General features: G+C 35.8%; 1 protein-coding gene across 3 annotated transcripts in view; it reads left to right on the top strand.

Moving 5' to 3' along the window:
• Window positions 1-25,161, top strand: part of APLF (aprataxin and PNKP like factor) — a 100,456-nt gene extending 75,295 nt beyond the window's left edge. Inside the window, exons 8-10 of one of the 3 annotated variants that reach the window (XM_059942547.1) lie at window positions 806-931; window positions 15,546-15,592; window positions 24,645-25,161. In XM_059942547.1, coding sequence (XP_059798530.1) covers window positions 806-931; window positions 15,546-15,592; window positions 24,645-24,847 — 376 coding nt within the window. In that variant the 3' untranslated portion in view covers window positions 24,848-25,161. The remainder of the gene's footprint in view (window positions 1-805; window positions 932-15,545; window positions 15,593-24,644) is intronic. The other 2 variants (XM_059942548.1, XM_059942549.1) reach the window with 2 other exon arrangements.
• The last annotated feature ends 2,510 nt before the right edge of the window (window positions 25,162-27,671 follow it).

Raw genomic sequence — 27,671 nt, 5'->3', positions numbered from 1 at the left:
TCACTCACAAGTGTACAGTATTCCCAGAGGCTACATGATTTGTGTTAATGATTGAATGCAGAAGCAGATAGGAGGAGAATTCAGATGCCCTCTATTAAGCCAGACATTAAAGAAATTTCCAAAGTATAAAACAATGTCTCCACGAATTTTTTTGGAAGATAGGTATTTACATTAAGATGTGCTATTTATGATAATATGTAAAGGGTTTATTACTATTATAAATTAAATTTATTTTAAAAATTTCTCATTTTTAATTTCTAATAGGTTAAATAACCCACATAAATAAAAGTTCTCTGGAGTTTTAATAGTTTTTTTCCTGAGACTTAAAAGTTTGAGAAACACTGTTGCAGATGACAGGATAGTGGTTACCTTTGGGTAGTAAAATGGGTTTAATGATTCGAAGGGGACATGCAGGGCTTCTAGAATGTTGGTAATATTGTTTTTTATCTTAGCAGAGGGAGTGTAGATGTGTTCACTTTATTAAAAGTCTTTAAAAGCTATGTATGCTTATACTATTTATATTATCCTGTATATTCTGTTGCATATAGCCTATATAAAGTACTGTTTGCAGATTGTCCGTTGACATTCATGGTCTTCCCCATGTCACCAGAAATTTATTTTGCTACCATGAGAGTTCCACACTGACTAAATGTCATGTAGCATGTTGGTTCACGTTCTAGAATAATCAGATGTGTATTGTTTGGTTTCCTGCTATATCCTATTAATTATTTTTTTCTAATTTATCTAGAAGTCTACTATATCCTATTAATTATTTTTTCTGACAGTATGTTTATCACTCTCATAGGAAGAATCCTGTCCATTTTCAACACTTCAGTCACCCTGGTGATAGTGATTATGGAGGTGTACACATCACGTGTCAAGGTGAGGCTGATGACCGGCCCGAATGTCCCTATGGAGCATCTTGTTATAGGTACGTAAACCTGAAGTGTTTGGTTATACTCCTTTTCTGCTTAATCTCTGTTACTTATTCAGGAGAAACTGCAGGCAAGCTTCTCATCTCAAGCCTTTAACTTTTAGTTTTTAAACTTCTGTAGGTAATAGGTTTTCATTTTGTTAATAGGTAGGATTGTAATGTTTCTTTTAGATAATTCTAAATTGTTGAAGTTATTAACATTATAAATGCCTAAAATTTTTCCTCATTTCTAATTTTCTGAAGTGTAAATCAGATAATTTAAAAGCTATCAGTGCTACCCCATTATACCTTCTATGCAGACTCCTTAGTTTGACATAAATCAATTCAGGATGTTATCTCTGCCTCCCTCAACGCCTGCCAGTCCACCATTCTTGCCAGCCCATGAAACTCAATCCTAAAAGGAAACAGTACCTCCCCTCTCTCCTTCCATAGCATCTTGTACTCGTCTGTATCATGCACAGTAGAATTTATCTCATGAGATTGTGTTTAGTTCTTTCCTGGATTGGCTTCTCCTCCAGACAGTAAGTTCCTTGACAGTAAGGACTTTTTTTTTTTAAGCATCTTTATTTCTTTTTTTATTTATTTCCTTTTTATTTCTTTATTTTCTTTATTTTTTTGGCTGCATTGGGTTTTAGTTGCGGCATGTGGGGTATTTGTTGAGGTGTGCAGGATCTTTTGTTGCGGTGCGGGCTCTTCCTTGTGGCGCGCGGGCTTCTCTAGTTGTAGAGTACGGGTTTTCTCTCTCTAGTTGTGGCGCTCAGGCTCCAGGGTGTGTGGGCTCTGTAGTTGTGGCACGCAGGGTACAGAGTGCATGGGCTCTGTAGTTTGCAGCACGTGGGCTCTCTCATTGAGGAGCACAAGCTCAGTAGTTATGGCATGTGGGCTTAGTTGCCCCGTGGCATGTAGGATCTTAGTTCCCTGACCAGGGATTGGACCCACGTCCCCTGCATTGGAAGGCAGATTCTTTACCACTGGACCACCAGGGAAGTCCCTCCAGTAAGGACTTTTTTATCTGCAACTTTGTTGAATGAATGAATGAACTTGAAATAAATCAAACTACCAAAGAAAGAAGTAGGATTCCATTCTTAGAGAGCTTTAATTCTAGACAACTGTCTTTCTTAGATAATTTTGGAATACAGGTTACTGAACCTACTGCCGTTTTTGAAATTGTTGTTATTTCTATGATTTGGTTTTCAGTAAGAAGGCGGAGTGTATGCCCAGTAGTGGGATTGCTGGGTCATATGGTAGTTCTATTTTTAGTTTTTTAAGGAACCTCCATACTCCATACTGTTCTCTGTAGTGGCTGTATTACATAGTGGCTGAATTTACATTCCCACCAACAGTGCAGAAGGGTTCCCTTTTCTCCACACCCTCTCCAGCATTTATTGTTTGTAGATGTTTTGATGATGGCCATTCTGACTGGTGTGAGGTGATACCTCATTGTAGTTTTGCTTTGCATTTTTCTAATAATTAGTGATGTTGAGCATCTTTTCATGTGCCTCTTGGCCATCTGTATGTCTTCTTTGATGAAATGTCTATTTATGTCTTCTGCCCATTTTTGGATTGGGTTGTTTGTTTTTTTGATATTGAGCTCCACTGTGTATTCTTGCCTTCTTTATCAAAGATAAGGTGACCATATGTCACCTTATTTGGGTTCCACGTAAGTTAAGCGAAAAAATCCTCCTTGACCTTTTTTCCGCATGCAATTCTCTACTTAAATATAACAAAAACGTTTTGTTTTTAAAACAAATTGTGATGGGCAATGAAAAGTGTACACTGTACACTTTTTTTGTACAGTGGATACTGTACAATAATGTGGGACAGAAGAGATTGTGGGGCAAGTGAAATGAACCACCACTAACCACACCAAAGGCTGGTCTTCATCCAAAGAAGGTGATGTTGTGTATATGGTGAGAGTCCTCTATTATGAGCACCTTCCGGAAAACCAAACGATTAATTCCAACAAGTACTGCTCCCAATTAGACCAACTGCAAACAGCACTTGACAAAAAGCATCCGGAATTAGTCAACAGAAAACACATAATCTTCCTTTAGGATAATGCATGACTGCATGTTTCTTTGATGACCAAGCAAAAACTGTTAGAGCTTGGCTGGGAAGTTCTGATTCATCCGCCATATTCACCAGACATTGCACCTTCAGATTTCCATTTATTTTGGTTTTTACAAAATTCTCTTAATGGAAAAAATTTCAGTTCCCTGGAAGACTGTAAGAGGCACCTGGAACAGTTCTTTGCTCAAAAAGGTAAAAAGTTTTGAGAAGATAGAATTATGAAGTTGCCTGAAAAATGCCAGATGGTAGTGGAACAAAACAGTGAATATGTTGTTCAGTAAAGTTCTTGGTGGAAATGAAAAATACGTCTTTTATTTTTACTTTAAACACCGAAGGAACTTTTTGGCCAACCCAATACTATGATACCATTATTAAATAAATCTTTAATATCTCAATATTCTGTCAGGTATCCCAATTCCCTTATAGTCTCATAATATTTATTTTTCCTTTTGTATCTTTGCATCCAGATCCAATTAAGGTCCATGTATGACAGAAAGTGGCCATGTTTCTTAAGTTATTTAATCAATAGGTTCCTCTTTGTTTTTTCCCTTGCAATATATTTGTGTAAGAAAGCTGACCATTTGCACTGAGGAGTGTCCCTTAGTCTGGATTTTGCTGATTGCATTACCAAATTGTCATTCATTATGTTCCATTGTATTTCCTCATAATTGATGGTTAGAAGCTAGTTATGTGTTTGTTACAGATCTCTTACTTCTAGTAGTACTTTATCTCTGAAACACTACCTGAGTTAGAGATTTCACTCTGCCTTTTTGAAGATTCAGATTCAGAACTTAAGCCTCTCAGACCTCCCAGGAACTCAGCAAATATTTCTTGGGAAAAATCAGCCTTGTGTTTGGGGTTCCTTTAGTTTCTAGACTGTTGTGACAACTCCATGAGATCATGATAAGCTGTACTAATTTCTCTTTCCTAAAATAGTGTGCCTCCACTTGGTCCAAATCTTATCCTTAGCCCACACTAAGAATTGTCAAAGGCTTCTACGGAAGAAAGGAGCCAGTTATTGTCAGCTCACCTAGGAAGGACTTTTTCCTCTTTGGAATTTTAGATAATATAAAATTCTCATTGCTCCCACAATTCTCTCATAAATATATTTTTAACCATGTATCAGGGTTTTTTTTCTAGTTGTTAAAACAAGAGTATTGGTCTGCCATGATGTCCTGCACCCTTTTCAGAAGCAAAATACAAATATGCCTATTCTCAAGGAGAATAAAAACAAAATGCAAAGCCTTGCTAAGAATAATGATGTCAAAAATTGCTGCCTTTATTTCATCAGTCTCTTTAAATGGGGGCAGGGTAGGGAGTAGTCAAGAGAAATTATTCAAAGGCCAGTGACTCACATGTACTAGTAGAAACTTTCATATCTATATCTAAATATATTTACATGTATGTATATTGTATTTTTCTTTTTCATCTGTTGAGCTGCTTGGTGTCCTTGTTTCCACTTGAAGATAAAATCTTAAGATTTTTTTCTCCCTCATTAATTTTAATTACAGTTCAGAGAGACTCTTGGAGAATGTTAGATATGATTGCTTACTCTGACTACTGTTTTACAAATAAGGGAATGGAAACAAAGAAAGATTGAGTTGCCTAAGACTGCAAAGCTAGCGAGCTCAAAACCAAGTCTCCTCCCTCCTCCAGTCCAGCATTTCTCTGTGTTGTGGCCTGATTCCACCATTGTTAGCGCTTCTAAAGTATTGATAGTGCTTGCCTTTTTAGCCACATGGCAAAATAATATTTTGGAGTTAAAAAAAAAAGCAAAACCCAGATAAAGTACTTTGAAGAAATCGTGAATTTTTCAAATCAACAAGATACTAGAAACTAGATTATAGAAGCATGATATATATTTATATATCCTTTCTTGTCACATTATCATTTTTAGTTAGGCAAAAAACACATCTAGTAAATTTATGTTGTATCATTTCTATAACTAAATTGATATAATGTTGTGAGCTATTTTTTCTTTAACAATCTTGATTTGCAAGAATAACTTATTTTTTTAGCCATATACTGTTTAGTGCTGTTAAAAAATGATTTAAAGAAGACAGTTTGGGTGATACAAATTAACTTTAACACTTTATGAAGCAGACAGTCTCCATTTGGAGAAGTGCAACATGGGGCAGAAGACAGGAGGTTTTTATAGGATGAAGAATAAAGAAGAAGGAAGAGGAAAATAGAAAATGTCTGATTGGCTGGGGCCCCATAGTCAACCTTGTTTGGGGTGAGAAGGAACAAAGAAATAAGTATAGAGCCCAGAGTTGGTTTGGCCTGTGGGGATTGGCTGACTGGATACACGGTGTCTCTGGTCAAGCAGAGCATTTACAGGGACCTGAAAGTTATCTTAAGTTTCAGTTTGCTGACATGGCACCCTAGGCAGGAGTGGCTCCATCTTGGTCCTAGATGTTTGTTTCAACAGTGCTAGAATATAAGCCTACTGTATCAGAATGATAAAATGTTCTAAATTAGCTTGCTTAAAAGCAAGTTTTTATGTAAATGCATGCCAGATTTTTCCTGTAGCCATAGAAGAAAAATATTGAAGCCTCACTGATCATAAAATAACCCACGAAATCAGCCAGAAATTAATATATTTAGAAAAGTAAAGATATATATGTTCTAAAAGTAAAGTTGTGATAAGCCTGTATTCCATGATGGTTGACACATTTGGAAGAGAGATGAAATTCATGAGCTGAAACATCTTTGTTTGCTTTTTATCTTTAAAAATTTGCCTTCACAAAACAGGATAAGAATTATTCTCAAGTAAAAACAAGTATTCTCTCAAGTGAAATACTAGGTTGGCTTTTAATTTGTTTGCTTCCCAATCTTACCTTCTAATCCCTTGAATGTGTCCAAGTCAGTTTCTCGTTTTGATAAATCTAGGTGATCTCAAATGTTGTATAATACATTAAATAATCTTAATCTTATACTGTATCAGCTACCTAAATTTATATGGTATTGTTTTGTAGTTACAAGTATTGTCATCTATGGTCAAAGTTTTTATCACTAGAGAGCAAATATGCAAACATAAAACTGTACATACATGGGTATACCTGATTTTCAGACATTTCATCCAATGAGTAAAATAGAAAAACAGATATGGCTCACATATTAATAAATGTATTCTATAGTAAAAATAAAGATTCCCATAGCCCATATAATATAGGAGGTTGATGTTGAAAAAAGGATCTTTAATTATTAAATTTTATTTTTTCTAAAACTACAGGCATTATTAATATTTTCTCTGACATTATACTTCTAAAAATCTAACAAAATTAAATCAACTTGAAAAATGATAATTTGAAAGAACTAGTTGTTACCATTTTCAGTATCTCACGCATTTAACCAGTTTTTTTCCCTTTGCGCTGTACACTGCAGCCTGTCAGAAGACTCGTTCTGTTTAATGCATTTGATTAGCTTAAGGTACTTGTCTAAATTAGAACATTAGATACTTAATGCCCAGGATAATGCAGTGATTGCTGTGCTTGCCTCTGACTCACTTCCTCTGGTGCATAATAGGATTTTTTTCAGTGCATTACTCCTGTTCTTATTTGTTAAATTAAGCACTAAACTTAGAATATGTATACACTAAAATGAACAGAATCCATCTTCAACCAGCTTAGTGTAAAAATGTAAAGTCAAACACGTATATTGTCTTAGATTTATAAAACCTTAGGCAGGCATGTATTATACAAATGAAAGTGTTGTTGCCTTCATGTTTTCCAGAAGCCAATGCCCCATTTTTTTTTTATTAATTATAATACCTTCTAAGAGGGATGACATAAGGAAGTGTATCAGTGATCAACTATAAGTGCTCTGATTGTAGTGAATCTGCAATATGATCTGTATAGTGTGAAAAAACATAAGTGTTTTTGCCACAAGCATAATTCGTTGATATTAAAATTACTATCTTTTTTTATTTGTTGATCCAGATTTAGAGCTATGATCTAGTCTTTTGCTATTTTCTCTTTTATTTTCAAAGTGTTTCAAGTTATTGCAGTATTATCTTAATTGATCCTATATGCAAATGTACACCTTAAACTACAAGATACTGATTTTTAAAAGCTGCTTAATAAAAAAATAGGAATGTGTGTGTTTAGTGTAAATTCATATTATATTATTTGAGGCAAAATAAATAGGTTTTAATAGGGAAACTCTAATTGCCTTGTAGTTGAGATTCCCAGAATCAGTCATGTGAGACTGTCGATTATTTTATTTGTAGTTAAGAATAATCAAAGTTGATCGCATTTTTATAGGCTCTGCATATATAGGAAGTAACCTGTCATCACTTGCCACGCTTACGGTTTTTCAATCATGTGTAAGAATACAATCTTAGAAGAAAGTATCTTACAGTAAATGTTAATCGCTGGCTGCACAGTTTTACCTGAGACTTGGCTATAAATTTTTGTTTAACTTCATTTAGAAATAGCAGTAACAACAACAAAAAAGAGGTAGCAGTAACAACATTGCTACTTGACATGTAATGTGTCATATAGCCTTGACAAAATGTGCTGGAGTGTCTTCTGTGGTTTTGTTTTTCTTTCTCCTTTATTTGAATATACATTCTCTTTCATATTAATGTTTGTTTTTCTTATATTTAGTGTTAATTGCACATGTATACAAATTTTCAGAGCTCTCTTGGCAGACATAGTAAATTGTAATGACTTTCAATTAGCAGATTGACTACTTTCTCTTATTTTATGCTGGCTTACTCTTTCAGTATTTAATACAGACCATATTTGTTAATTTTCCTTTTTCTCCTAAATTTGAGACTTAAATATTTGAAAACATAGGATTCATGTTTTTGCTTTAGGTTTTAAAATAAGTGTTGAATTTCAGAAGTGCAAGATAAATTATTTTGGAATGAAAACAAACATATAGTATGATCATTTATTCATTGAGTGGATATTGAGCATCTGATGTACTAGTCAGTTTTATAGAAGTTGATGTAAAACAGTACTTTAGGTTCATTTTAAAATTTTGAGTGGTAGGTTTGGTATTAAGTTATCAAATTTTTGTAAGTAAACAAAAATAAAAATTATTATTCTGTTCTTGTCACTGCCTAGTTAATCTTTAGGTAGCTCTTTATGATGGAGAGATAATGGGTTTTTAAATTAGCAGACTTAGGTTCTAGTTATGGTTATGCCAATTCTGTAGCAAAACTTTGAATGTCGTTTGATTTTCCTAGGCTTCAGTTCCTCATGAAAACAAGAAGGTTGGATCATTTGTGCTCTGGGGGCCTCCATTCAATAGTGGGGAAATCTAGAACAGAGAGAAATATAGTCATATTCATAAAGTCAGATCAGTTACGTTCATGGCTACTCTTCCTTAGCCTTCTTTGCTGCCTCCTTTTTCCCACCTGTAATTATTGCTGAGCCCAGGGTTCAGTTCTTTGATCCTTTCCCTTCTTACTCCCTAGGTGAGCTAATTCAGGGTAATGGCTTCAGACTCAAATGTTTAAATGCCTGCACTTGGTTGTAAAATAGGTCAAACTTGTATCAGAAACAGACCTCTTGATTTTTGTCATGAAAACAACTCTTTCCCAAGTGTTCTCCACCTTTGTAAATGACTTCACCATTCACATAGTGTTTAGGCCCCAAACCAAGACGTGCCCTTGATTCTTCTCTTTTCTTCACATAACGCATTCAATCCATCAGCAGTTCTTGCCATTTCAACCTTTAAATACATTAAGAACCTGACCATTTCCTACTTCCTCTACTTCAGTCGTCTTAGTCATAACCACCATCATTTCTGACCTGGTGTACCGCAATAGCTTCTTAACTGATATCCTTGTTTCTTTTCTTGCCCCTTAATAGTTCATTTTCCACACAGCAACCAGAGCAATTCTCTAAAAATAAGTCATATCATGTTGATTTCTTACTCAGAATCATCCGATAGCCTCCCACAAAACTCTTTACCATGGCTTACAAGTTCTTCTCTGACTTCATTGCCTACTGTTTTCCTTCTCCCTCATTCTCCTTGAGCTATACAAATCTATGTTTTTCCAAATACCCTAGGGCCATAGCAGATTTGAAGACATTTTTTATTTTCTCTTAGTGTTCTTCCTTCAGATATGTATTTGTTATTCATGTGTCTATATCATTAAGACCAGAAATGCTTTGGAAAATGTATATTTTAAAATGTAACAGCTCATAAAAACCTGGTGTAGTTATGCGTGTATACGTCTATCTTTAGAACCCAAAGATTAAAAAAAAGTCAAAAATCAGGATTTTGAGGCCTGCTGAGTTACAGAAAATGCTATTTGTGGAAAAGGTTGATGTAAATCTTTTATGAATGAATTCTAAGTATTTCCATTCATTATTAGGAAAAAGTCCTGGGTGGAATTTTGCATTGTCCTTGAAAGTTATTTCAGATGTTCATATGTCCCCAAAGAGCTGTACAGTATTGCCACTTAGCCTTAACCCAGGGTTATATGAAAAAGACTTTGTGCTTTATTATTAATAACTGATTTTTAAAAATAGGATATGCATGGGCAAATGTTATAAAATATTCTATAAATATGTGAAATGCAATTGGGGAAATATTCAACAAAAATAATTATATGTATTATTGAAGGAAAAATTCAGCTTTCTAGTATTAGTTGGCAATTACTTTTACTGGCACATAGAATTTTTAGACATTGTTGGCTATCTTAAAGTAAAATTGATTTCTGTTTCTATAAAAATAGTTGACACCTGTAAAATGCTTAATGGCCTACAAATGTTTATGTACATCACTTCATTTAATGCTTCAAACAACCCTGTGTGAAGTAGGCAGTATTTTCCCTGCTTTACAGATGAGGAAGTGGAGACTTGGTCACAGGACTTGCCCTGAATCACATAACCAGTAAACAGTGTAGTTTGAATTCAGACTTGGTTCTTCTGATCTCGAAACCTGAACCCCTTCCACAGCATAATGCTGGTGATCTAAAGTTTAACAAGCCAGATGAGAACTAGTCCAAGTCACAGTGGCATCTGTCTCTTAATCGTCTGTGAAGGACACTCTGTGTTCCTGTTAACCGGAGTGATTGATTGACTAGAGCTAAGTGTCCTATGATGCTGAGCAGTCAGTATCTCAGGAACCTGATTGCAGTGGAGTCTGCTTAATATGGTTGTCGGATTTTCATTGTTTCCTGCGGAAGTAATATGAATTGTTAATGGCAGGAAATTCTAACATATTTTAGTCCTAGGTTTGTGTAAAAAGCTTCCGCGAGTACTTGGATCATTAACTTTGTAGGTGTGAATGCAGAGCAATTTCAGCACATTGACATTCTTGTCAGCCTAATGAGAATAGGCATTCTTTGGCTTATATCCAACAGAAAAACTGCCTTTCAAAGGATAGACTTCTAAAAACATCACTATCCATGGATTACAATTTCCAAAAAAAAATTAACATTAATGTAGGAAAACTCATCAGTCTAGAAGTTATTAGAAATCGTGTTTTGTACCAACCAATGAGAATTTTAAACTTTGGTTCGTATTGCAGATGATTTTTCTTTTTTTAAAGATTGACATTTTTATTTAATTAATTAATTTATTTATTTATCTGTCTCCGTTGGGTCTTCTTTGCTGTGCGGGGGCTTCTCTAGTTGCGGGGAGCGGGGACTACTCTTCGTGGCTGTGCGTGGGCTTCTCATTGCAGTGGCTTCTCTTGTTGTGGAGCACGGACTCTAGGGCGCAGGCTCAGTAGTTGTGGCACGTGGGCTCAGTAGTTGTGGCTCACGGGCTCTAGAGCGCAGGCTCGGTAGTTATGGCACACGGGCCTAGTTGCTCTGCAGCATGTGGGATCTTCCCGGACCAGGGATCAAACCCGTGTCCCCTGCATTGGCAGTTGGATTCTTAACCACTGCGCCACCAAGGAAGTCCCGCAAATGATTCTTTCAAGTTTTTTTCAACAATCATTTTCTTAAGAAATAATGCTATAGGTAGCAAAAACAAGTGTCTTTTTTCCTCTTAAATAGGAAAATAGAAAATATTTGATCATTTTGGAAACTATGTAAAAGCTCAATTAAAAAAAAAACTCTTTTTGAAGGAAAAGAGTTGATTATATTGTAGTAGGTAGATAATTTATAAAAAATATAGTTGAGTGCCACCTTGTAAAAGGTACTCTTGTAAGTGCTATAAAAGATATTCAAAAATGTAAGAAAAACCCATGACCTCCAGCAGCTCATTTGACAGATGATGAGATAATACGCACACGCAAACACACACACACACACACACACACAAACATTTGTGTTGAAAATTTAGATGACAGTATAAGAAATTATGTGGTAAGTACCAAACAGTGGATATGGACAAGATGTTCTGGAGATATTTCCCAGTAATTATCAGAGTTGTTTTCCTGCACAAGGTACTTAGACAAGCAGTGTAGAGTTAGAAGAATATTCTTGGCAAAAAGGCTGTGAGCGGTATGGAGATTCCTTAAAAAACTAAAAATAGAACTACCATACGACCCAGCAATCCCACTACTGGGCATATACCCTGAGAAAACCATAATTCAAAAAGAGACATGTACCACAATGTTCATTGCAGCTCTATTTACAATAACCAGGACATGGAAGCAACCTAAGTGTCCATCAACAGATGAATGGATAAAGAAGATGTGGCACATATATACAATGGAATATTACTCAGCCATAAAAAGAAACGAAATTGAGTTATTTGTAGTGAGGTCGATGGACCTAGAGTCTGTCATACAGAGTGAAGTAAGTCAGAAAGAGAAAAACAAATACCGTGTGCTAACACATATATATGGAATCTAAAAAAAAAAAAAAAAAAAGGTTCTGAAGAACCTAGGGGCAGGACAGGAATAAAGACGCAGATGTAGAGAATGGACTTGAGGACACGGGGAGGGGGAAGGGTAAGCTGGGACAAAGTGAGAGAGTGGCATGGACATATATATACATTACCAAATGTAAAATAGATAGCTAGTGGGAAGCAGCTGCATAGCACAGGGAGATCAGCTTGGTGCTTTGTGACCACCTAGAGGAGTGGGATAGGGAGGGTGGGAGGGAGGGAGACGCGAGAGGGAAGAGATACGGAGATATATGTATATGTATAACTGATTCACCTTGTTATAAAGCAGAAACTAACATGCCATTGTAAAGCAATTATACTCCAATAAAGATGTTAAAAAAAAAAAAAAAAAAAAAGGCTGTGAGCAAGTGCCTATAAATGGCAAAAAATAAAAAACTTTTTTCCAAAAGTAGAAATGAAGGATTGGGCTACAAATAAAGGTGGAGGGACCTTGAAGGAGAGGATAATTTAACATTCAGAATACTTAACATTTAAATTGCTATGTAAACAAAACATGCCTAAAATTTGTTTTTGAGTATGTGCTTTTGCACATAAATGTGATGATACATTTTTGTTTCTGCTTTGGCTCATTTTCTTATTGAAGTCTATCTATTCTGTGAGTTATAGCATCAAGAAAGAATAAAGTATTTTTGAAAATACTCCAAAACAGGAAACTTTTGAACCTGTCCCAGAGGATATTTTTTCTTCATTTTCAATGAATTAACCAGCAGAATCTCTATTGATATTAATTAATTAATACTTTTGTTTTAAATTGGAAGTTTGATCTCTAAGTTAAATGTGGAAAAGTACCAACTCAGCTAGTTTCTTCTGGTCTACATTGCAGTCTTAACATCTGCCTTTTAATGAAAATAGCAAGTTCTCTTAGGAAAGGATGGAAGCTATTAGCAGAACCTCAGAGAAACAGCTTTTCCCCCTCTAAGGCAGATGGGAATCTGCACATGGAGCTGAAATTCTCTGAGCACAAAATTTCATAACACATATTTCTGCTCTTCCTTTTTGCAATATACCAGTGTAAACTTTTTTCCCTATTCGTTTATTCTGAAATGGCTTGCCTTTTCCTAGGTAGTGTGTGAGGTTAGATTATGTAAATGGAGTATATGAGTGCACCTGTGGATGTGTACCAAGATGATGGGGAACCACCTTCTGCAACTTTTGGGTTGAACCATTACCTCCATCCCCACCATGGTTTCTTTCTTTTTTTTTTTTAAATTGGGGTATAGTTGTTTTACAGTGTTGTGTTAGTTTCTACTGTACAGTGAAGTAGAGTTCCCTGTGCTACACAGCAGGTTCTCATTAGTTATCTATTTTATACATATTAATATATACATGTCAATCCTGATACTGTGTCTTCATTTGGCCTTTTAAAAAAGTTACTCTTCCTTTCAATCTTGCTAGCCTGACAGTGGATGTCCACAGTCTTTTAACTGGTATTTGGTACACAACTGTACTTGTCTCCATTAACTCACTTGGTTTCATTTCTATACTTGTTTTTAAAGTCTGACATTTAGTTACTTGAAAGTTTCTAAAGCAGCTTTTGAAGGAGGCTCCAGTAGCAAACAATTAAGACCATATTGAACTTTTCAATAATCCTGCTCTGTTAAGGGCAAAGCAGGAAAAGGTTAGGACTTCTTGGTACCTGAAGCAAACATGTATTAAAAGGAAGGAGAAAAAGCCTTTAAATCTCAAATGACTGTAGATAGATAATAATAATAATGAGGCATCTGTGTAGAATGTTAACACTTGAAGAATCTTGATGAAGATATATGGAATTTCTGTGTACTAATCTTGCCACTTTTCAGTAGTTTGACATTTTTTCAAAATAAAAAGTTACTAGTATATTTTACCACAATTAAAAAAAAAAAAGATTTTAGAAAGGTTACCAAAAGCAATCTCAAAGGATCAGCAATTTTTTCCATATTATTGATGAAAAATACCTTTGGTATTAATGTCCCGCATTTTTCTGTTCTACCTCCCCTGATGTCCAACATTAATTGTACTTTAATAAAGACTGAATTAAACCAGTTAATGACCTGTGCCAGCATGTTCAGTAAGGAAAGATCTTCCCACAAAGCATCATGGCAGCTTTGTTCATTTGCAACTCCCTTCATCATGTTTAATTTATCCAGTTTATTTCTTTCAACTTTGAAGTTTCTTTTCCATCAAAAGGTCAAATTTGGGTTAATTACCCCAAACACACAATCTTTTGGGGAATCTTTTTTCCACTTTTCAAAACTATTGAGTTATGACCCCAGTTAATTGTGTGGTTGCACTCTCGTACTGTGTTTAATGCTCATATTGTAGGAAGAGTTACCCCAAAAGAAGAGATATTAGCAATAAGAAATGTCGCTGACACCTGACACAGAGCCTGGCATGTAATAAGTGTCCCATGCCTAATTCTTGGACCACTGATGAGTGAATCAATGGCTAACATTAATTACTTACCACCTACTACACCCTTAAACGGAGGACTTATTGTGTATTACTCCTGAATCCTCACAACAGTTTCATATGAACTGTATACCTCAGCACATGTCTACTGTCAGCGCTCCCTGGCTCTCCTTTGTCAGTCCCCTAGGAGAAAGGTACCCACCAAGTGGGTCATGATCAACCAGTTGCTGCTTTGGGGTTTTACTGCCTGGGTAGTTTTGTACTTTGTGGAGAATGTGTTGTATACACAGTGTACCCAAACATTTGTCTAATTAAATGATAGAAGCGATCATCAATATATATAATCAAAAGTAGATATTCAAACAGTAGTTTCTGTTTGACTTTGGGTTATGTTATTATAAATTTCTCGATGCAAACTGACTTTCTTGTTTTCTCATAACAGTTGATTGGTGTTCTTTGGAGAGACATGACTTACATGCTTTTGTCTTTGGATTCTAGAAGAGCCTTAGAAGTATCCTTTTAGATATTACACACACACACACACAAATTGATATTTTGTGTTATATACTTTATATACTATTTTACCTCATATCTTTATATATGTGATATATGGCATTGACATTTTAGAAATACAGTATATTGTATTATATTTTATTTGTCTCATACTGCCTTTCTGTAGAATGTCAGTCATGAGGGCAGCACTTTATCTGGTTCATCACTGTGTCTTTGCATCTAGAAGTATGCCTGGCATGGAGTAGGCACTCAGTAAATGTTGTAATTAAAAAGCAAATGCAGGGCTTCCCTGGTGGCGCAGTGGTTGGGAGTCTGCCTGCCGATGCGGGGGACGCGGGTTCGGGCCCTGGTCTGGGGGGGTCCCGCATGCCGCGGAGCGACTGGGCCCGTGGGCCACAGCTGCTGGGCCTGCGCGTCTGGAGCCTGTGCTCCGCAACGAGGGAGGCCGCGGCGGTGGGAGGCCCGCGCACCGTGATGGGGAGTGGCCCCGGCTCGCCGCAACTGGAGAGGGCCCTCGCGCGGAAGCGAGGACCCAGCGCAGCCATAGATAGATAAATAAATGGAATTTAAAAAAAAAAAAAAAAAAAAAAAAAGCAAATGCTTTGTACAGCACGGTGACTATAGTTAACAGCAACAACAATAACAAAGCAAATGCTTTTCAATAAGAGGTTTACTGCTAATTTTATTCATAGGTTAATGAGTGCTCTAGTTTAATTTAAATAGTCCTATTCCTTTTCAGTGATTGTCAAACTAGACCTTATATTTGCTTTCTTTCTTTCCGCCCCCCCCTTTTTTTTTTTTTTTTTTTTAAGGAAGAATCCCCAGCACAAGATAGAATATAGACATAGTACATTTCCAGGTAAGTAATTTTACTTCAGGAAACTCCAAATGAAACCTTCAAATGGATTCTCCTGTTAAACCTAGATACAATTTCCAGTTATTGTGAATTTTTTAAATCTCTGCTTCTGTGAATTTGTTGAATTGCTGATTTTAATAATTTTCTTAGATTTAATAACTGATGAGTTTTTATATAGCAGATGTTTTATATAATCATTGTCCAACAATATATATTTGCCTTGGTATCTGTTATGATTCTTTTGTTTGCAGGTACCTTAAAACAAAATCTCAAACTGGCCTAAATGATAAAGAGATCATACTGGCTTCTATAACTGAAAAGTCCAGAAGTAAGGCTAGATTAGACAAGATTTGTTGCTTTGGCTCATTAATAATGTCAGTAATGTCACCAACAACCCAATTTCCTTCCATCATCCTGTCTTTAGAGGGGTGATTTTTATCCTAAGACTGGCTCCTCTCCCCACCAAGGAACTATATGCATCCTTATTCAACTGGCTAAACTCCATTTAACATGGTAAACTCCCCATGTTTACATGTAAGGGGAGAGAGAGAGAACAACTTTGACTCTCGCTATTCCTAGGAAAAATCATAAAATTAACTTTTTTTAAACTGGGTTAGGTTACATTCTTATTCTTGAATTAATCACTGTGACCACTGATTAGTTTGTTCCACCCTTGGAACCAAGGCAGAGTCCCTTTCTTCAGAACCACAGGGATCCCCAGTAGAAACTAGTTTTGGGGAAGGAGAAGGGGAGATAGACACCAGAGATGCAACTATCGAATGACCGTCAGTCCTGTTTACATCAGTCTGTTTTACCTTCTGTTTCCCCTGCTTCTGAACTCTAATATTTTTTCCCTTTAACAAATTCTGGCTTCTTCTTATCATTTATATAATGCAGAGGCCAATTCAGCATCCAGTATTTATGCCCACAGAGGGAGAGAATAAAATGTACTATCCAGGCTATGCCCACTTGCCTTTGTATATGTATAAACACAGCCAACTTGTAACCAAGTGATAAAAATAATTAATTTCACCACAAGGGAATTCTATTTGCTCTTTCTTATTGAAACACACTTCAGTGCTTTAATACTCCAGATACAGATTTAATCACTTTATCTGAGCTAATATGGTACGGAGTTTATATGTTATACTTTATTGGGGCTGTATCTAAAGCTATAGCATTTATGGTTGTTAAATTAACTTTCCTTTGAACAATAATGTAATAATATTTGATTAAAACTCTATTTTATTGACAAATTTCAACACTGCCCCATGAAAGAGCATTTGACACATTTGTATATCTTTACAGAACTAGGAACCATTTTCCTAAAACCGTCAATATTCATCATATGGCATAGTTAAAAGTGTCTGAATTTTCTTTGAAAAATCTCTTTGAATTATCATTGAAGTGTCTTCTGAATGAAGAACGTATCTTTAGAACAATTAACTTTTCTTAAGAAAAACTGTTTATTTTGTTGGAAAGACAGGTTTTTTTTTTAAGTATGATATTTTAATGTAACAGTTTAGCCTTATACATTTAATATACTTTCAAGAGTTGTTATGTGGCAATATAGTCAGAATATCTCTTCCTACTCTAAAAACCTATAAATTAAGGTGTCTGGGGTATTTAAAATATTAAATGTTGAGGTCTCATATTTCTTAATTTAGAGATATCTAAAATAAAATTCTAACATACTTGTTTTTCTTATTTCCCAAATCTTTAAAGTTTAACATTACCCAAGATCTTAATCTGATTTATGTAACAATTCATTTACTCATCCACTCATTTATTCATTTATTATGTGTCTTCCAAGTGAGCAAAGTTACAGAGATACATGAGAACCAGCTCTGGCTCTACATGCTTGGGGTGAGATGCTCTAAAATCTTGGAGGAAAGGGATGGAGAACTTTTTGCCAGGGTTTATCAGGGTAAACTTGATAAGGGAATTTTAAGTTGGTCTTTAAGATGGTAGGATTTCAGTTATCTTTGTTTCTTAGCTTTGCGTGGGTGGGTATAGGACATCCCAGACAAAGTGAATAATAGATCAGTCAAGGACATTGAGTAGAAAATGGAAAGTTGTGTTTGGGGTTAGAAGGTGGATCAGTTTAACTGACAGGGAGAGTCTCTGTAGCTACTGTGAATGATACTAAAGGGATGTATTGAGGTCAGATTATAGAAGCTCTTGAAAGCTAGACCAAAGAGGTATGTGCACTGACAAATAATGGTGAGCCAGTATTTTATCCCTGGTGATGAGCAGTCTGAATTAGAGTAGGCGAAGCCTTCTAGAGATTAGTTAGGTAGTTGAATAAAGGACCAGAACTAGGCTACCGTGAAAGTAGGAAGATAAGATTGGATGCAAGTGAGATTTTGAAGGAAGAGTCAATAGGACTTGCCAACTGATTGGTTGTGGTGTGGGGGGTGGGATGAGGTAAAGGAAGTAGGAATGAGTGAAAATTAAAGTACAAATGATCAGGAGACTGGAGATGATAATAGAGATCGGGAGGAAGAACTAGGTAGTTTGTGGGTTTTTTTTTTAACACATGTTAAATTTGAGGTGGGGTATCATAAATACATAATAAAACAATAAAAGTTAATATAGACCCATATACTATATACCAAATGCTATAGAATTTTATAATACAAAATAACTACATGAAATTCTTATTATTTAATTTCTGATTTGTAGCACTCCTAAAACACTTCAGTTTGTAAAGTTCTTCCACACACGTAACAATTTATGCAGTGTATTCCGATTTTTGTAGGTTTGACTGCTATCATCTTTTAAGCTTCTTGTATGTCTAATTGGTTTAAAATTTCACTAACTTTCCACCCTTTTTCATAGTGCTACCGTTTTAGCACAACATACTGAATACAAGAGTAATCAATGCCAGGAAAATTTTATTTTAAACTTTCTTAGCTACCTTACTTGTTGACAGCATTTGAAAGAAATTATCATCAGCATTTTATTACCTGATTATTGGAGTCATTCTTTCTGGCTTTGATTATTATGTGATAGTCATGATTTTAGGTGATCAGTACCATTCATGGCTCAAAATTTAGAATGTCCTACTGATAGCTATTTTCATATTTCTCTAGTTCTGCAAATGTATGCACACATGTGCTTATGTAGACTTTTTTCTTTTCAGAAGTAGAAATTAAAAGATCTAGAAAGAAAGCTATTAAGGAAGGTTGGTGAAACTTAAATGAGATTCTGTAAACTGCTGCTTACTGTGGGGAAACCTGAGAGATTTTGGAACATAAAAAAGGCTAATGCAGTGGTGTTTTAAAAAAGAAATAAACTTAATGTGTAATAAAGTGGATCAGACCTGCACAAACTGCTTTCCTGAAGTTAAAATATGAATACCCCAACTAATAGCTTGGTCTTTAGTAGTAAAATGAGGCATTTAAAATTGTTTATTCTTATAGTGTGTAGTAAGCTTTCATCTTTAGAGATACTGGGCTAAAGTATTTTTCCACTTAAATGAAAATTAATATCCTAACTAGTCCTAAGATATACTGGAAAAGAAAGGAAAATAAAACCTGAAGAATTATTGATGTTAAGCTGTAATGAGACATCTGTCTTATTATTGCCTATTACCAGAAAACTATTTGGAGAAAATCAGCAATTTGGAAAGATTTTTTTCTCCATGTAAAAATCTTCCAGCATGCGTGTGACACAGTATACTCTTCAGTAGCTCTGCAGACTTGGTTCTTCGGATAAGACTTTGATGGTGAAATTTTAAATTGTACAGGAAATATTGGATACAAACTTCAGAATTGTCATTCTGTTATTATAAATTCCTCTGCATAAATAGAAAAGTCAGAAATTACCATATCCTAATACCAAATAGTTAATAGCATGTTGTTTCAAATATGTTAAAGAGTTTGTTACTTTTTCTAGAGGTTGTTATTTTTCATTATTATGGTAGAACAGTGTTACCCATCAGTTTTTTTTAAAAAGTGACGGCTTATTTCTCTTGTGCTGGTTTCAAGTAGTCAAGCTGTCAGCCTGTCTCTACATTTCATATTCATGTAGAGAAAATGAAAATTCCTGCTTTGTCCTTAAAATTAGAACTTTGGAGTTGGAAAGGATCTTTGAGGTCATTTAATCAACATCCTTTGATTCACAGATAAAAAGATAAATTCCATTAAATGCCTTGTTCATTGTCATGGGCTTCATGACGCAGATCTTTATACTTCTATCCTCCTAGTCTATCTCTTTTTCTTAAACCGTGCTATTTTTTTTTTTAATTTTATAGCTACTTTATTTATTTATTCATTTATTTTTGGCTGTGTTGGGTCTTCAGTTTGTACGAGGGCTTTCTCTAGTTGCGGCAAGCGGAGGCCACTCTTCATCGCGTTGCGGGGACCGCTCTTCATCGCGATGCGCGGGCCTTTCACTATTGCGGCCCCTCCCGTTGCGGGGCACAGGCTCCAGACGCGCAGGCTCAGTAGTTGTGGCGCACGGGCTTAGTTGCTCCGCGGCATGTGGGATCTTCCCAGACCAGGGCTCGAACCCGTGTCCCCTGCATTAGCAGGCAGATTCTCAACCACTGCACCACCAGGGAAGCCCCCGTGCTATTTTTTAAAGAGACTTCTTGTTGGGTGAGGGGAATGGAACACCACATAAAAACAGCAAAAACTAGCAGCTAGAAACTTAAAAGTGACTTATGTGAAGATAGAGGAAAAATTATTCCTTCCAAGCTCACCTTGATTTGGAAGAAACAAGCTCACTTCTGATTTCTTAGACATGCTCAACAATTATATTTCAAATAAGGTAGCTGCAATGTAAGAAAATGCTAAATGTAGGCTCTTATTTTTTTTAAAACAGTATTACACTATTTAATTCTGTGGAAATCTATTGGAAGTCACAACTACAAAAAATAAAACTACAAAAATTATTTTTTGCTATTGATTAAAAATATTAAACAGCTACTACTCCCTCTTCTGTTATTTTTGTACTTCAATAAGCTTTTCACTAACCGTGGTGTTCTGTGTACAGTTTTGGGGTCTTGGCTTGGGATCTTCTATGATGTGACTCCCATGACTGAGTTGTCTGATTTTCTAACCAACAAGCTTCCTTGTCTGAGAGGCTTTCTTTGAAATTTGTGTGTAGCAAACAGGAGGGTTTATATGAACTTTACTGGCTTCATCACTTTAAATCCAGATATTCAGATACCATGCTTCAGCTTGCTCAGAAAATACTTGCACGGGTGTTTTCTCTTGCTTTCTCTGAATTCCCTTTGCATAAAAACTTATTAATTGTTATGGTAAAGACAGACATTTCATTCCTAGGTTAGGTGCTAGTCATATTTATTTCAGAACCATGCCTCCTGAGATTATTCCCACGATTCAGGAAGTCATGAAATAATTCAGATCAACAGGTACGCTGATTCAGGGCATTTTCCAAGTAAGTAAAGTTTCGTTATCTCTATGGCCCAGTTACACTGAAAGGCAGAAACTTATTTCTCTAAAAATACCTTCAGCACTTAAAAAAAAAAAAACCCCTCCCATCCGGATGGCATTTGTATTGTGGAATATTTAAAGTCACTACTACAGAATTTGCTACAGGAGGGCCCACTTAATTGATTCCACAAAGATGTCAGCATTCAAAATCCTGAAATGTCGACCTGGGACCACTAACAAAGGACACAGAGCTGAGTTCTGGCACTGACTGACTTGCCCTTATCATGACTTTGGCTTTTCAGGTGCTTTCACTTAAAGCACAAAGTACCCGTTCTGGAATTTGACTACCAGCTACATTGAGTTCTGTTACCTATGGTTTTTTCAGATTCTGAACCTCCTGTTAAAAGAACATTAATGTGATGTTTACGTAAACATCAAGTGTAATGATGATTTGATAGAGAAAAACAAATTTTTGATGAAACAAGTGTAAGTCTTCTGATTAATACATCCTTATCGCTTGAACAAATGAGCCTACCCAGTAAGTTGCTAAAGATTTCCAGTGTTCATTGAGGCTTAAAGCTCCTTCAATTAGCAGGATTTAAATAAAAGTCTTTAATGTAATACATTGTGTTGACAGGCAGGCTCGTGATTAAAAGTGTAGGTTGAAATAAGAAGGGTTTCTGTAAACTAAAGATGTTCAGCAGTTGATTCGCAAATGGTTCATTTGTTCATTCATATATTTAACAAATATATGTATATAAAGTGCCTTATACGTGTTAGGCACTGTTGTAGGAGCTGAGGATACAATAGAGACAAAGCCTTGCTTTTGTAGTATTTCACGAAAGTGGACAGTGCGCATGTTAACAATTATGTCACGTAGTGATAATTGCTAAGAAGAAAAATAAAGCTTTGTAAGAGGACAGAATGGCAAGGGTGTGCATGAGGGTGGGGGGCAGGTCCCATTTCAGATAGAACAGTAAAAGAAGGACTCTCTTAATTTGACATCAGAGCAGAGGGCTGAAGGAGAGAGCAAGCAGGTGATTCTCTGAGTATGCCAGGCAATGGGAATGGTGCTTCAAAAGCCCTGGAGAGGATCCTGCGTGGACTATTCAAGGAGCAACGAAGAGAGGGTAGGATTGGAACAAAGTGTAAGTGAAGAATGGTAGATGAGATCAGCAAAGCTAGAAGTGAGCCAGTTTTGTAGGGTCTTGGAGGCCAAGAGCTACAAATGAGGACTTCAGATCTTATTTAGAGTGAGATAAAAAGCTATTGGAAGGTTTTCTGGCTTCTTTGTGGAGAACAGATAAGAGTGGAAGTAGGGAACCCAGTTAGGAGGATATTGGATTAGACCAGGAAGAAAATGGTGGTATAGGGACCAGGGTATTGGAGTGATGTGAGAAGTGGTGGATGTATTTTGACAGTACAGCCAATAGGATCTTTTGACATATTAAATATTACAGAGGCTATTCATGGGTAACCCCAAGATTTCTTGCCAAAGCAGCTGGAAGGTTAGAAAGTTGGAGGAGTTATACATTCAGGATTGATAAGAGAATGACCAGATTTGGGTGAAATACCTCAAGAGTTTTGTTCTGGAAATGTTGAGTTTCAGATTTCTGTTAGTCACCAAGTAGAGATAATACATAGTCAGTGAGATAAATGAGTCTGGACTTTAGGCAATGGTCAGAGCTTAAGGTGTAATAAATTTGGGAATTTAGGATATATAACTAGGTGGAATCATCTAAGGAGTACGTTAGAGAAGAGACCCAACCTGAAATTTGGGCACTCCAAAATTTAGTGGTTGGAAAGATGAGGAAGATCCAGCAAAGGAAATGGAGAAGGAACAGCCAATAAAGTAGGAGAACCTAAAGTTGTTTCAGCTTCATATATATTTTTCTTATAAATCTGCTAAGATAATTTCAGAATTTGAAAGGAAACTCTTTATTGAGATGTCATTAGTTATATATACGAGATACTTCCAAGGGTAAAATGGACAAGAACAGAAATACTGCTGTTCTTCCCTCCTCACTCCCTTCCCCATCTGCAAACTACCCTCTAAATGTTTTTCAATTGTATTCTATCATAAAAGTTATATGGGGAGTCGAGATTAGTTAGACATAAAACATGCCCTCAGGATGCTTACAGGAGATAAGAAGTGTACAAAAATAAATATAATGCCAGACTTCCCTTAAGGAACTGGTGTGCTTCTTATGCTAATGAGAATTGTGCAAATTATTATGTAGCCTTTTTAGCCTTGGCTACCAAGAAACTCGGGGAGAAATTTGATGCTCAATTTATATGAATTATGTTAAAAATTGAGGTTGACATATATTCTGCTTTCTTTGTTCTTAGTTTCTACTTTTATTTGTATTTTTATTGTCTCATTATTACTGTTATAAGCTATCTCAAATCCTCTTGGAATGAGTAGTGATTATTAAGAAAAATATAATTGTCTGGGCTATGGAAGTTAAGAAGACAGATAAATTACTTCCTTTGTCATCATTCTCCCATCAGATTTTTTCCCCATCAAATTTCTTAACTTTCATTTAAGTTATATCTATTACATATGAACGTTTTAGGAAGAAGTTAGCTAAAGCATATACAAAAGTACAAACATTTTTAACCCATACATTTGCTCTTCATCACAGGGATTGTCCTCTGCCATTCAGAAGATTTCCAGATAGAATCTTCCTACCTGTTTCTTAAATGCTCCACATCATCCTAGAGTCTCTCACTGCCTTATTTTAAACCAACTCTGTTGCTCACTGTGGAAAGAAAATAAAACAGAGGGGGATGAGGGAAGAAATGAGTTTTGAGACAGAAGAATTCTAGAATTGTAATTCTATTATAATGTTATTTAGAACTCTGTAAATTCTAATGGCTGTTACCATAGTAATCCTAATCTTATTGAAGCATGAGCTAAATTTTCCAAGGTATGTAAGCTTATATTTCCTCATTTGGTCACAACCCTGGTGTGTCAATCAGATTGTGCTAGGTTTGCAGCGATAACAAACAGTCCTCAAATTTCAGTGCCTTACAACGATAAATAGGTGTATTTCTCCTTCATGTTACATGCATGTAGCTGCATGTTGGCTGTGGCTCTGTCTCATGTGTGTTCTCATCCTGAATCCAGGCTGAAGGATCAGCCTCTATCTGGGACACACTGTTCTCCTAGCAGAGGGGAAATGGCAATAGCAGAACCACAGAAAGGCCCTTAAAGCTTCTCCATGGAAGCTGTTACTTCCACTCACTTTTCTTTGGCCAAGTCTGATGTCAGTGGGGGTGGGTAAATAGAATCACATCACAGGGAGCGACAGTGGATTACTGGGACAAAAATACATTCTACCACAGTGGAAGGTAGGGTAGCATGAATATGATTATGATATTATTAAGGAACCATTATGATGAATCTCAGAGGACATTTTAGTCTTGGGAGCCTCATGGTAGGAAAAGTTAGAATTAAGCAAATGTTTCAAAAAAAGTTAGAATTATAACAAATGAGAGCTTTAGCCCCCTTTCTAGAAATTTGTAGTAGTTAGCTTTGTATTAAGTAAAATTAATTCTTCTTGGCAGAAAAGGATATTTTACAGTTAGATGTCTCTAATCCCAGGTTGAGTGGCAATTGATGTGTTATGTACTAAACTGTTTTTCAGTGAGAAACATTTCAGATGAAGATGACAGTGTTGGGCAACCCAGTGAGTACAACCTGAATGACAGCATTATAGATGATGAGGAAGAAGAATATGAGCCAACAGATGAAGATTCCGACTGGGAACCAGGAAAGGAAGACCTAGAAAAGGAAGATATGGAAGGGCTTTTGAAAGAAGCAAAAAAGTTTATGAAAAGAAAAAAGTAACTCTTCTCTGCAGTAATATATGGCTCATATTTACCATTTCTTTGTGGAAAATAATTCAGGAACTAAGGAAGCACTTAAGTGATAATTGTTTTCCTTCTTTTTATAGTTATGACTTTACTATTGACTCTTTACAAGTGAAACACTAAAATGTCAGCCTTCAGTGTAGTGGATGGAATTTGTTTTGTTGCTTTGCTTTTTCTATCCTATTTAAAGCATCTGGAAATAAGTAAACAGAGAGTTAAAAAGAAATAATTGATATTTTTCATGTACTTTGTTTGTTTATAATAAAAGTAAAAGCCATAGTTTGCACAAAACATTGGTTTCTTCTTTTTTCCAAAGATTCTGTCTTTATATAGAATACTTATGCCAGTATAACCAGGCAGATTACATAATTGGTGGGAAAGCATGCTTCTTTCATTCCTATTAAAGTAATTCTTCAAGCAGAACCAGGCTTTAAAAAATAACAGCCATCATATAATGGCTGTTATTTTTTCTAGAACCCTAGATGTGAGCTTTGCAATTTCATTTACCACTTTTATTCTTTGAAACAGGGAAATCAGTACCAAATGGATACTGCAAATAGATTCAACTAGACTGTAGAAGAGAAATGTCCACCATGTTGGGGATGTTATTTTGTGTCCCAACTCTGTAATTTACTGTATGTCTGAGTTTAAAAGTATTTAGGAAAACTCAAAGAATTTGACCATTTCGTTTTCAAACTGAAGTCCTGCCTGATTATTTTAGCTCTCAATGTGCTGTCCTTACATTAAGAATAAAGAAATTATTTTTAACCATAATTTTCTCAAAGGATATTAGTTCTTTTATCCTCAGATGAAAGTAGCAAGTTGTCTGCCAGCATTCAAGATGCTGGCCTTTTATTTCAAGAAGAAACTCCTTCTTCTCCAATTTTATGTAGTGTATCTCTGTATCTCTGTTCTTTTTGTTTTAATTAATTTTTTTTGGCTGCGTTAGATGTGGTGAGCAGGGGCTACTCTGTTGCGGTGCACAGGCTTCTTACTGAGGTGGCTTCTCTTGTTGCAGAGCACAGGCTCTAGGTGTGCAGGCTTCAGTAGTTGTGGCACACGGGCTCTAGAGCGCAGGCTCAGTAGTTGTGGCGCACGGGCCCAGTTGCTCCATGGCATGTGGGATCTTTGCGGACCAGGGATCAAACCCACGTCCCCCGCACTGGCAGACGGATTCCCAACCACTGTGCCACCAGGGAAGTCCCTGTATCTCTGTTCTTAAACTACTTTAGGCTCTGTAATACTCTTCATTTTAGATGACTTAGAATCTTTGAAATATAGTTTAGAATCTTTAATTTGGGTATCTACACAACGCAGTAGATACAGTATTGAAATCATAAATCATAAACCAAAAGTTTCCTTGTTAAACACTAATATTTTCTATTCTAAAAGAACCTAAAAATGTATATCTAAAAAGAGCAAGACAGATTTATAATTGTTTTCTTAGTGTCTTTAAATTTGTTTTCAAGAAATTGTATAATATTAAAATTTACTTAAATTACAGCAAGGAAAAGGTAAGTATTTCTCTATTGTCTATTATTCTGATTTTCTCTCTGTTGTTATTTAGGAACTAACGTTCTTTCCTAATGTCCCTTTAGTCTTGGGGGCTTGAAAAACCTGTGAAAAAAATTCTTTGAACTTATTCTCATTTTGCACTAAGTTAATCCTTAAAGTGTTCCTTGATCAACTCATAGATCTATCCCAAAGGAATTAAAAACGTGTCCATGTAAAAACTTGTACACAATGTCCATAGACGCATTATTCGTAATAGTCAAAAAGTGGAGACACCTAAATATCCATTAGCTGATGAATGGATAAACAAAATGTGGTCTTTCTCTACAACCAAATATTTTTTGGCCATAAAAAAGAACTGAAGGATTGAAACATGCTACAGCATGGATAAACCTTGGAAACCTTATGGTAAGTGAAAGAAGCCAGAACAAAGGGCCACAAATTGTATAAACTCTTATATGAAATATCCAAAATAGGCAAATCCATAGAGACAGAAAGTAGATCGGTGGTTGCCAGGGTCTAGAGGAGGGAGGGGGGTAGGGCGTGACTCCTAATGCATAGAAGACTCTTTATGAATTGATAAAAATGTCATAAAATTAGTGGTGATGATGCAAAATTCTGTAAATATACTAAAACCCACTGAATTATATACACTTTCTAAGGGGGAATTTTATGGCATATGAATTATGTATCTCAATAAGGGTATTATAAAAAAAAGAATGCAAAAGGTGACACTCGTCTTTTAGAAAGAAAAAACATTCAATATCAGAATATATTCTTGCTGGAAGTAGAGTAATGTGATAACTCATGGTAGCTTTTTTTTAAGGATAGTTTGATGTGCCTTTCATAATCATCCTGAAGACACTTTTGAGTATAACAAAGGTATAAATATGTAACTCAATTGACTAAAGTGTAAGAAAAATTTGCCACTTGTAATTGGACTATATTTAAGTCTATGATTCTCAAAATAGAGGGAAAACTGATGACATTTGTGGGCTCAAAAGCAATATTAACAAAAACTTGATTCTTTAGTTAATTGCTGTGCTGGACGTGGATAAGAGCCAACTCTCCCTATCGTGGTGTTCATGGAATTTAAACTATATCCCAGCCTCCTCCTTCAATCTAAAAATGATCACAGATAACATTTCTCACCTACATGTTTAATTCTAAAGGCAGATATTTTTTGTTGACTTCTTGAAGGGAGGTGGGTTTTCTGGGACCTTGGGAAGCTGGAGACATGAAGATTTTTCAGTGACACATGGGCGCTGAATCTGCATTTCTCCCAGGTT

This window comes from Balaenoptera ricei, chromosome 13 (genome assembly GCF_028023285.1).
Source record: "Balaenoptera ricei isolate mBalRic1 chromosome 13, mBalRic1.hap2, whole genome shotgun sequence".
NCBI classification, from domain to species: domain Eukaryota; kingdom Metazoa; phylum Chordata; class Mammalia; order Artiodactyla; family Balaenopteridae; genus Balaenoptera; species Balaenoptera ricei.
The sequence above is the reverse complement of the archived record's forward strand: the minus strand, read 5'-3'. Positions and strand labels throughout refer to the sequence as shown.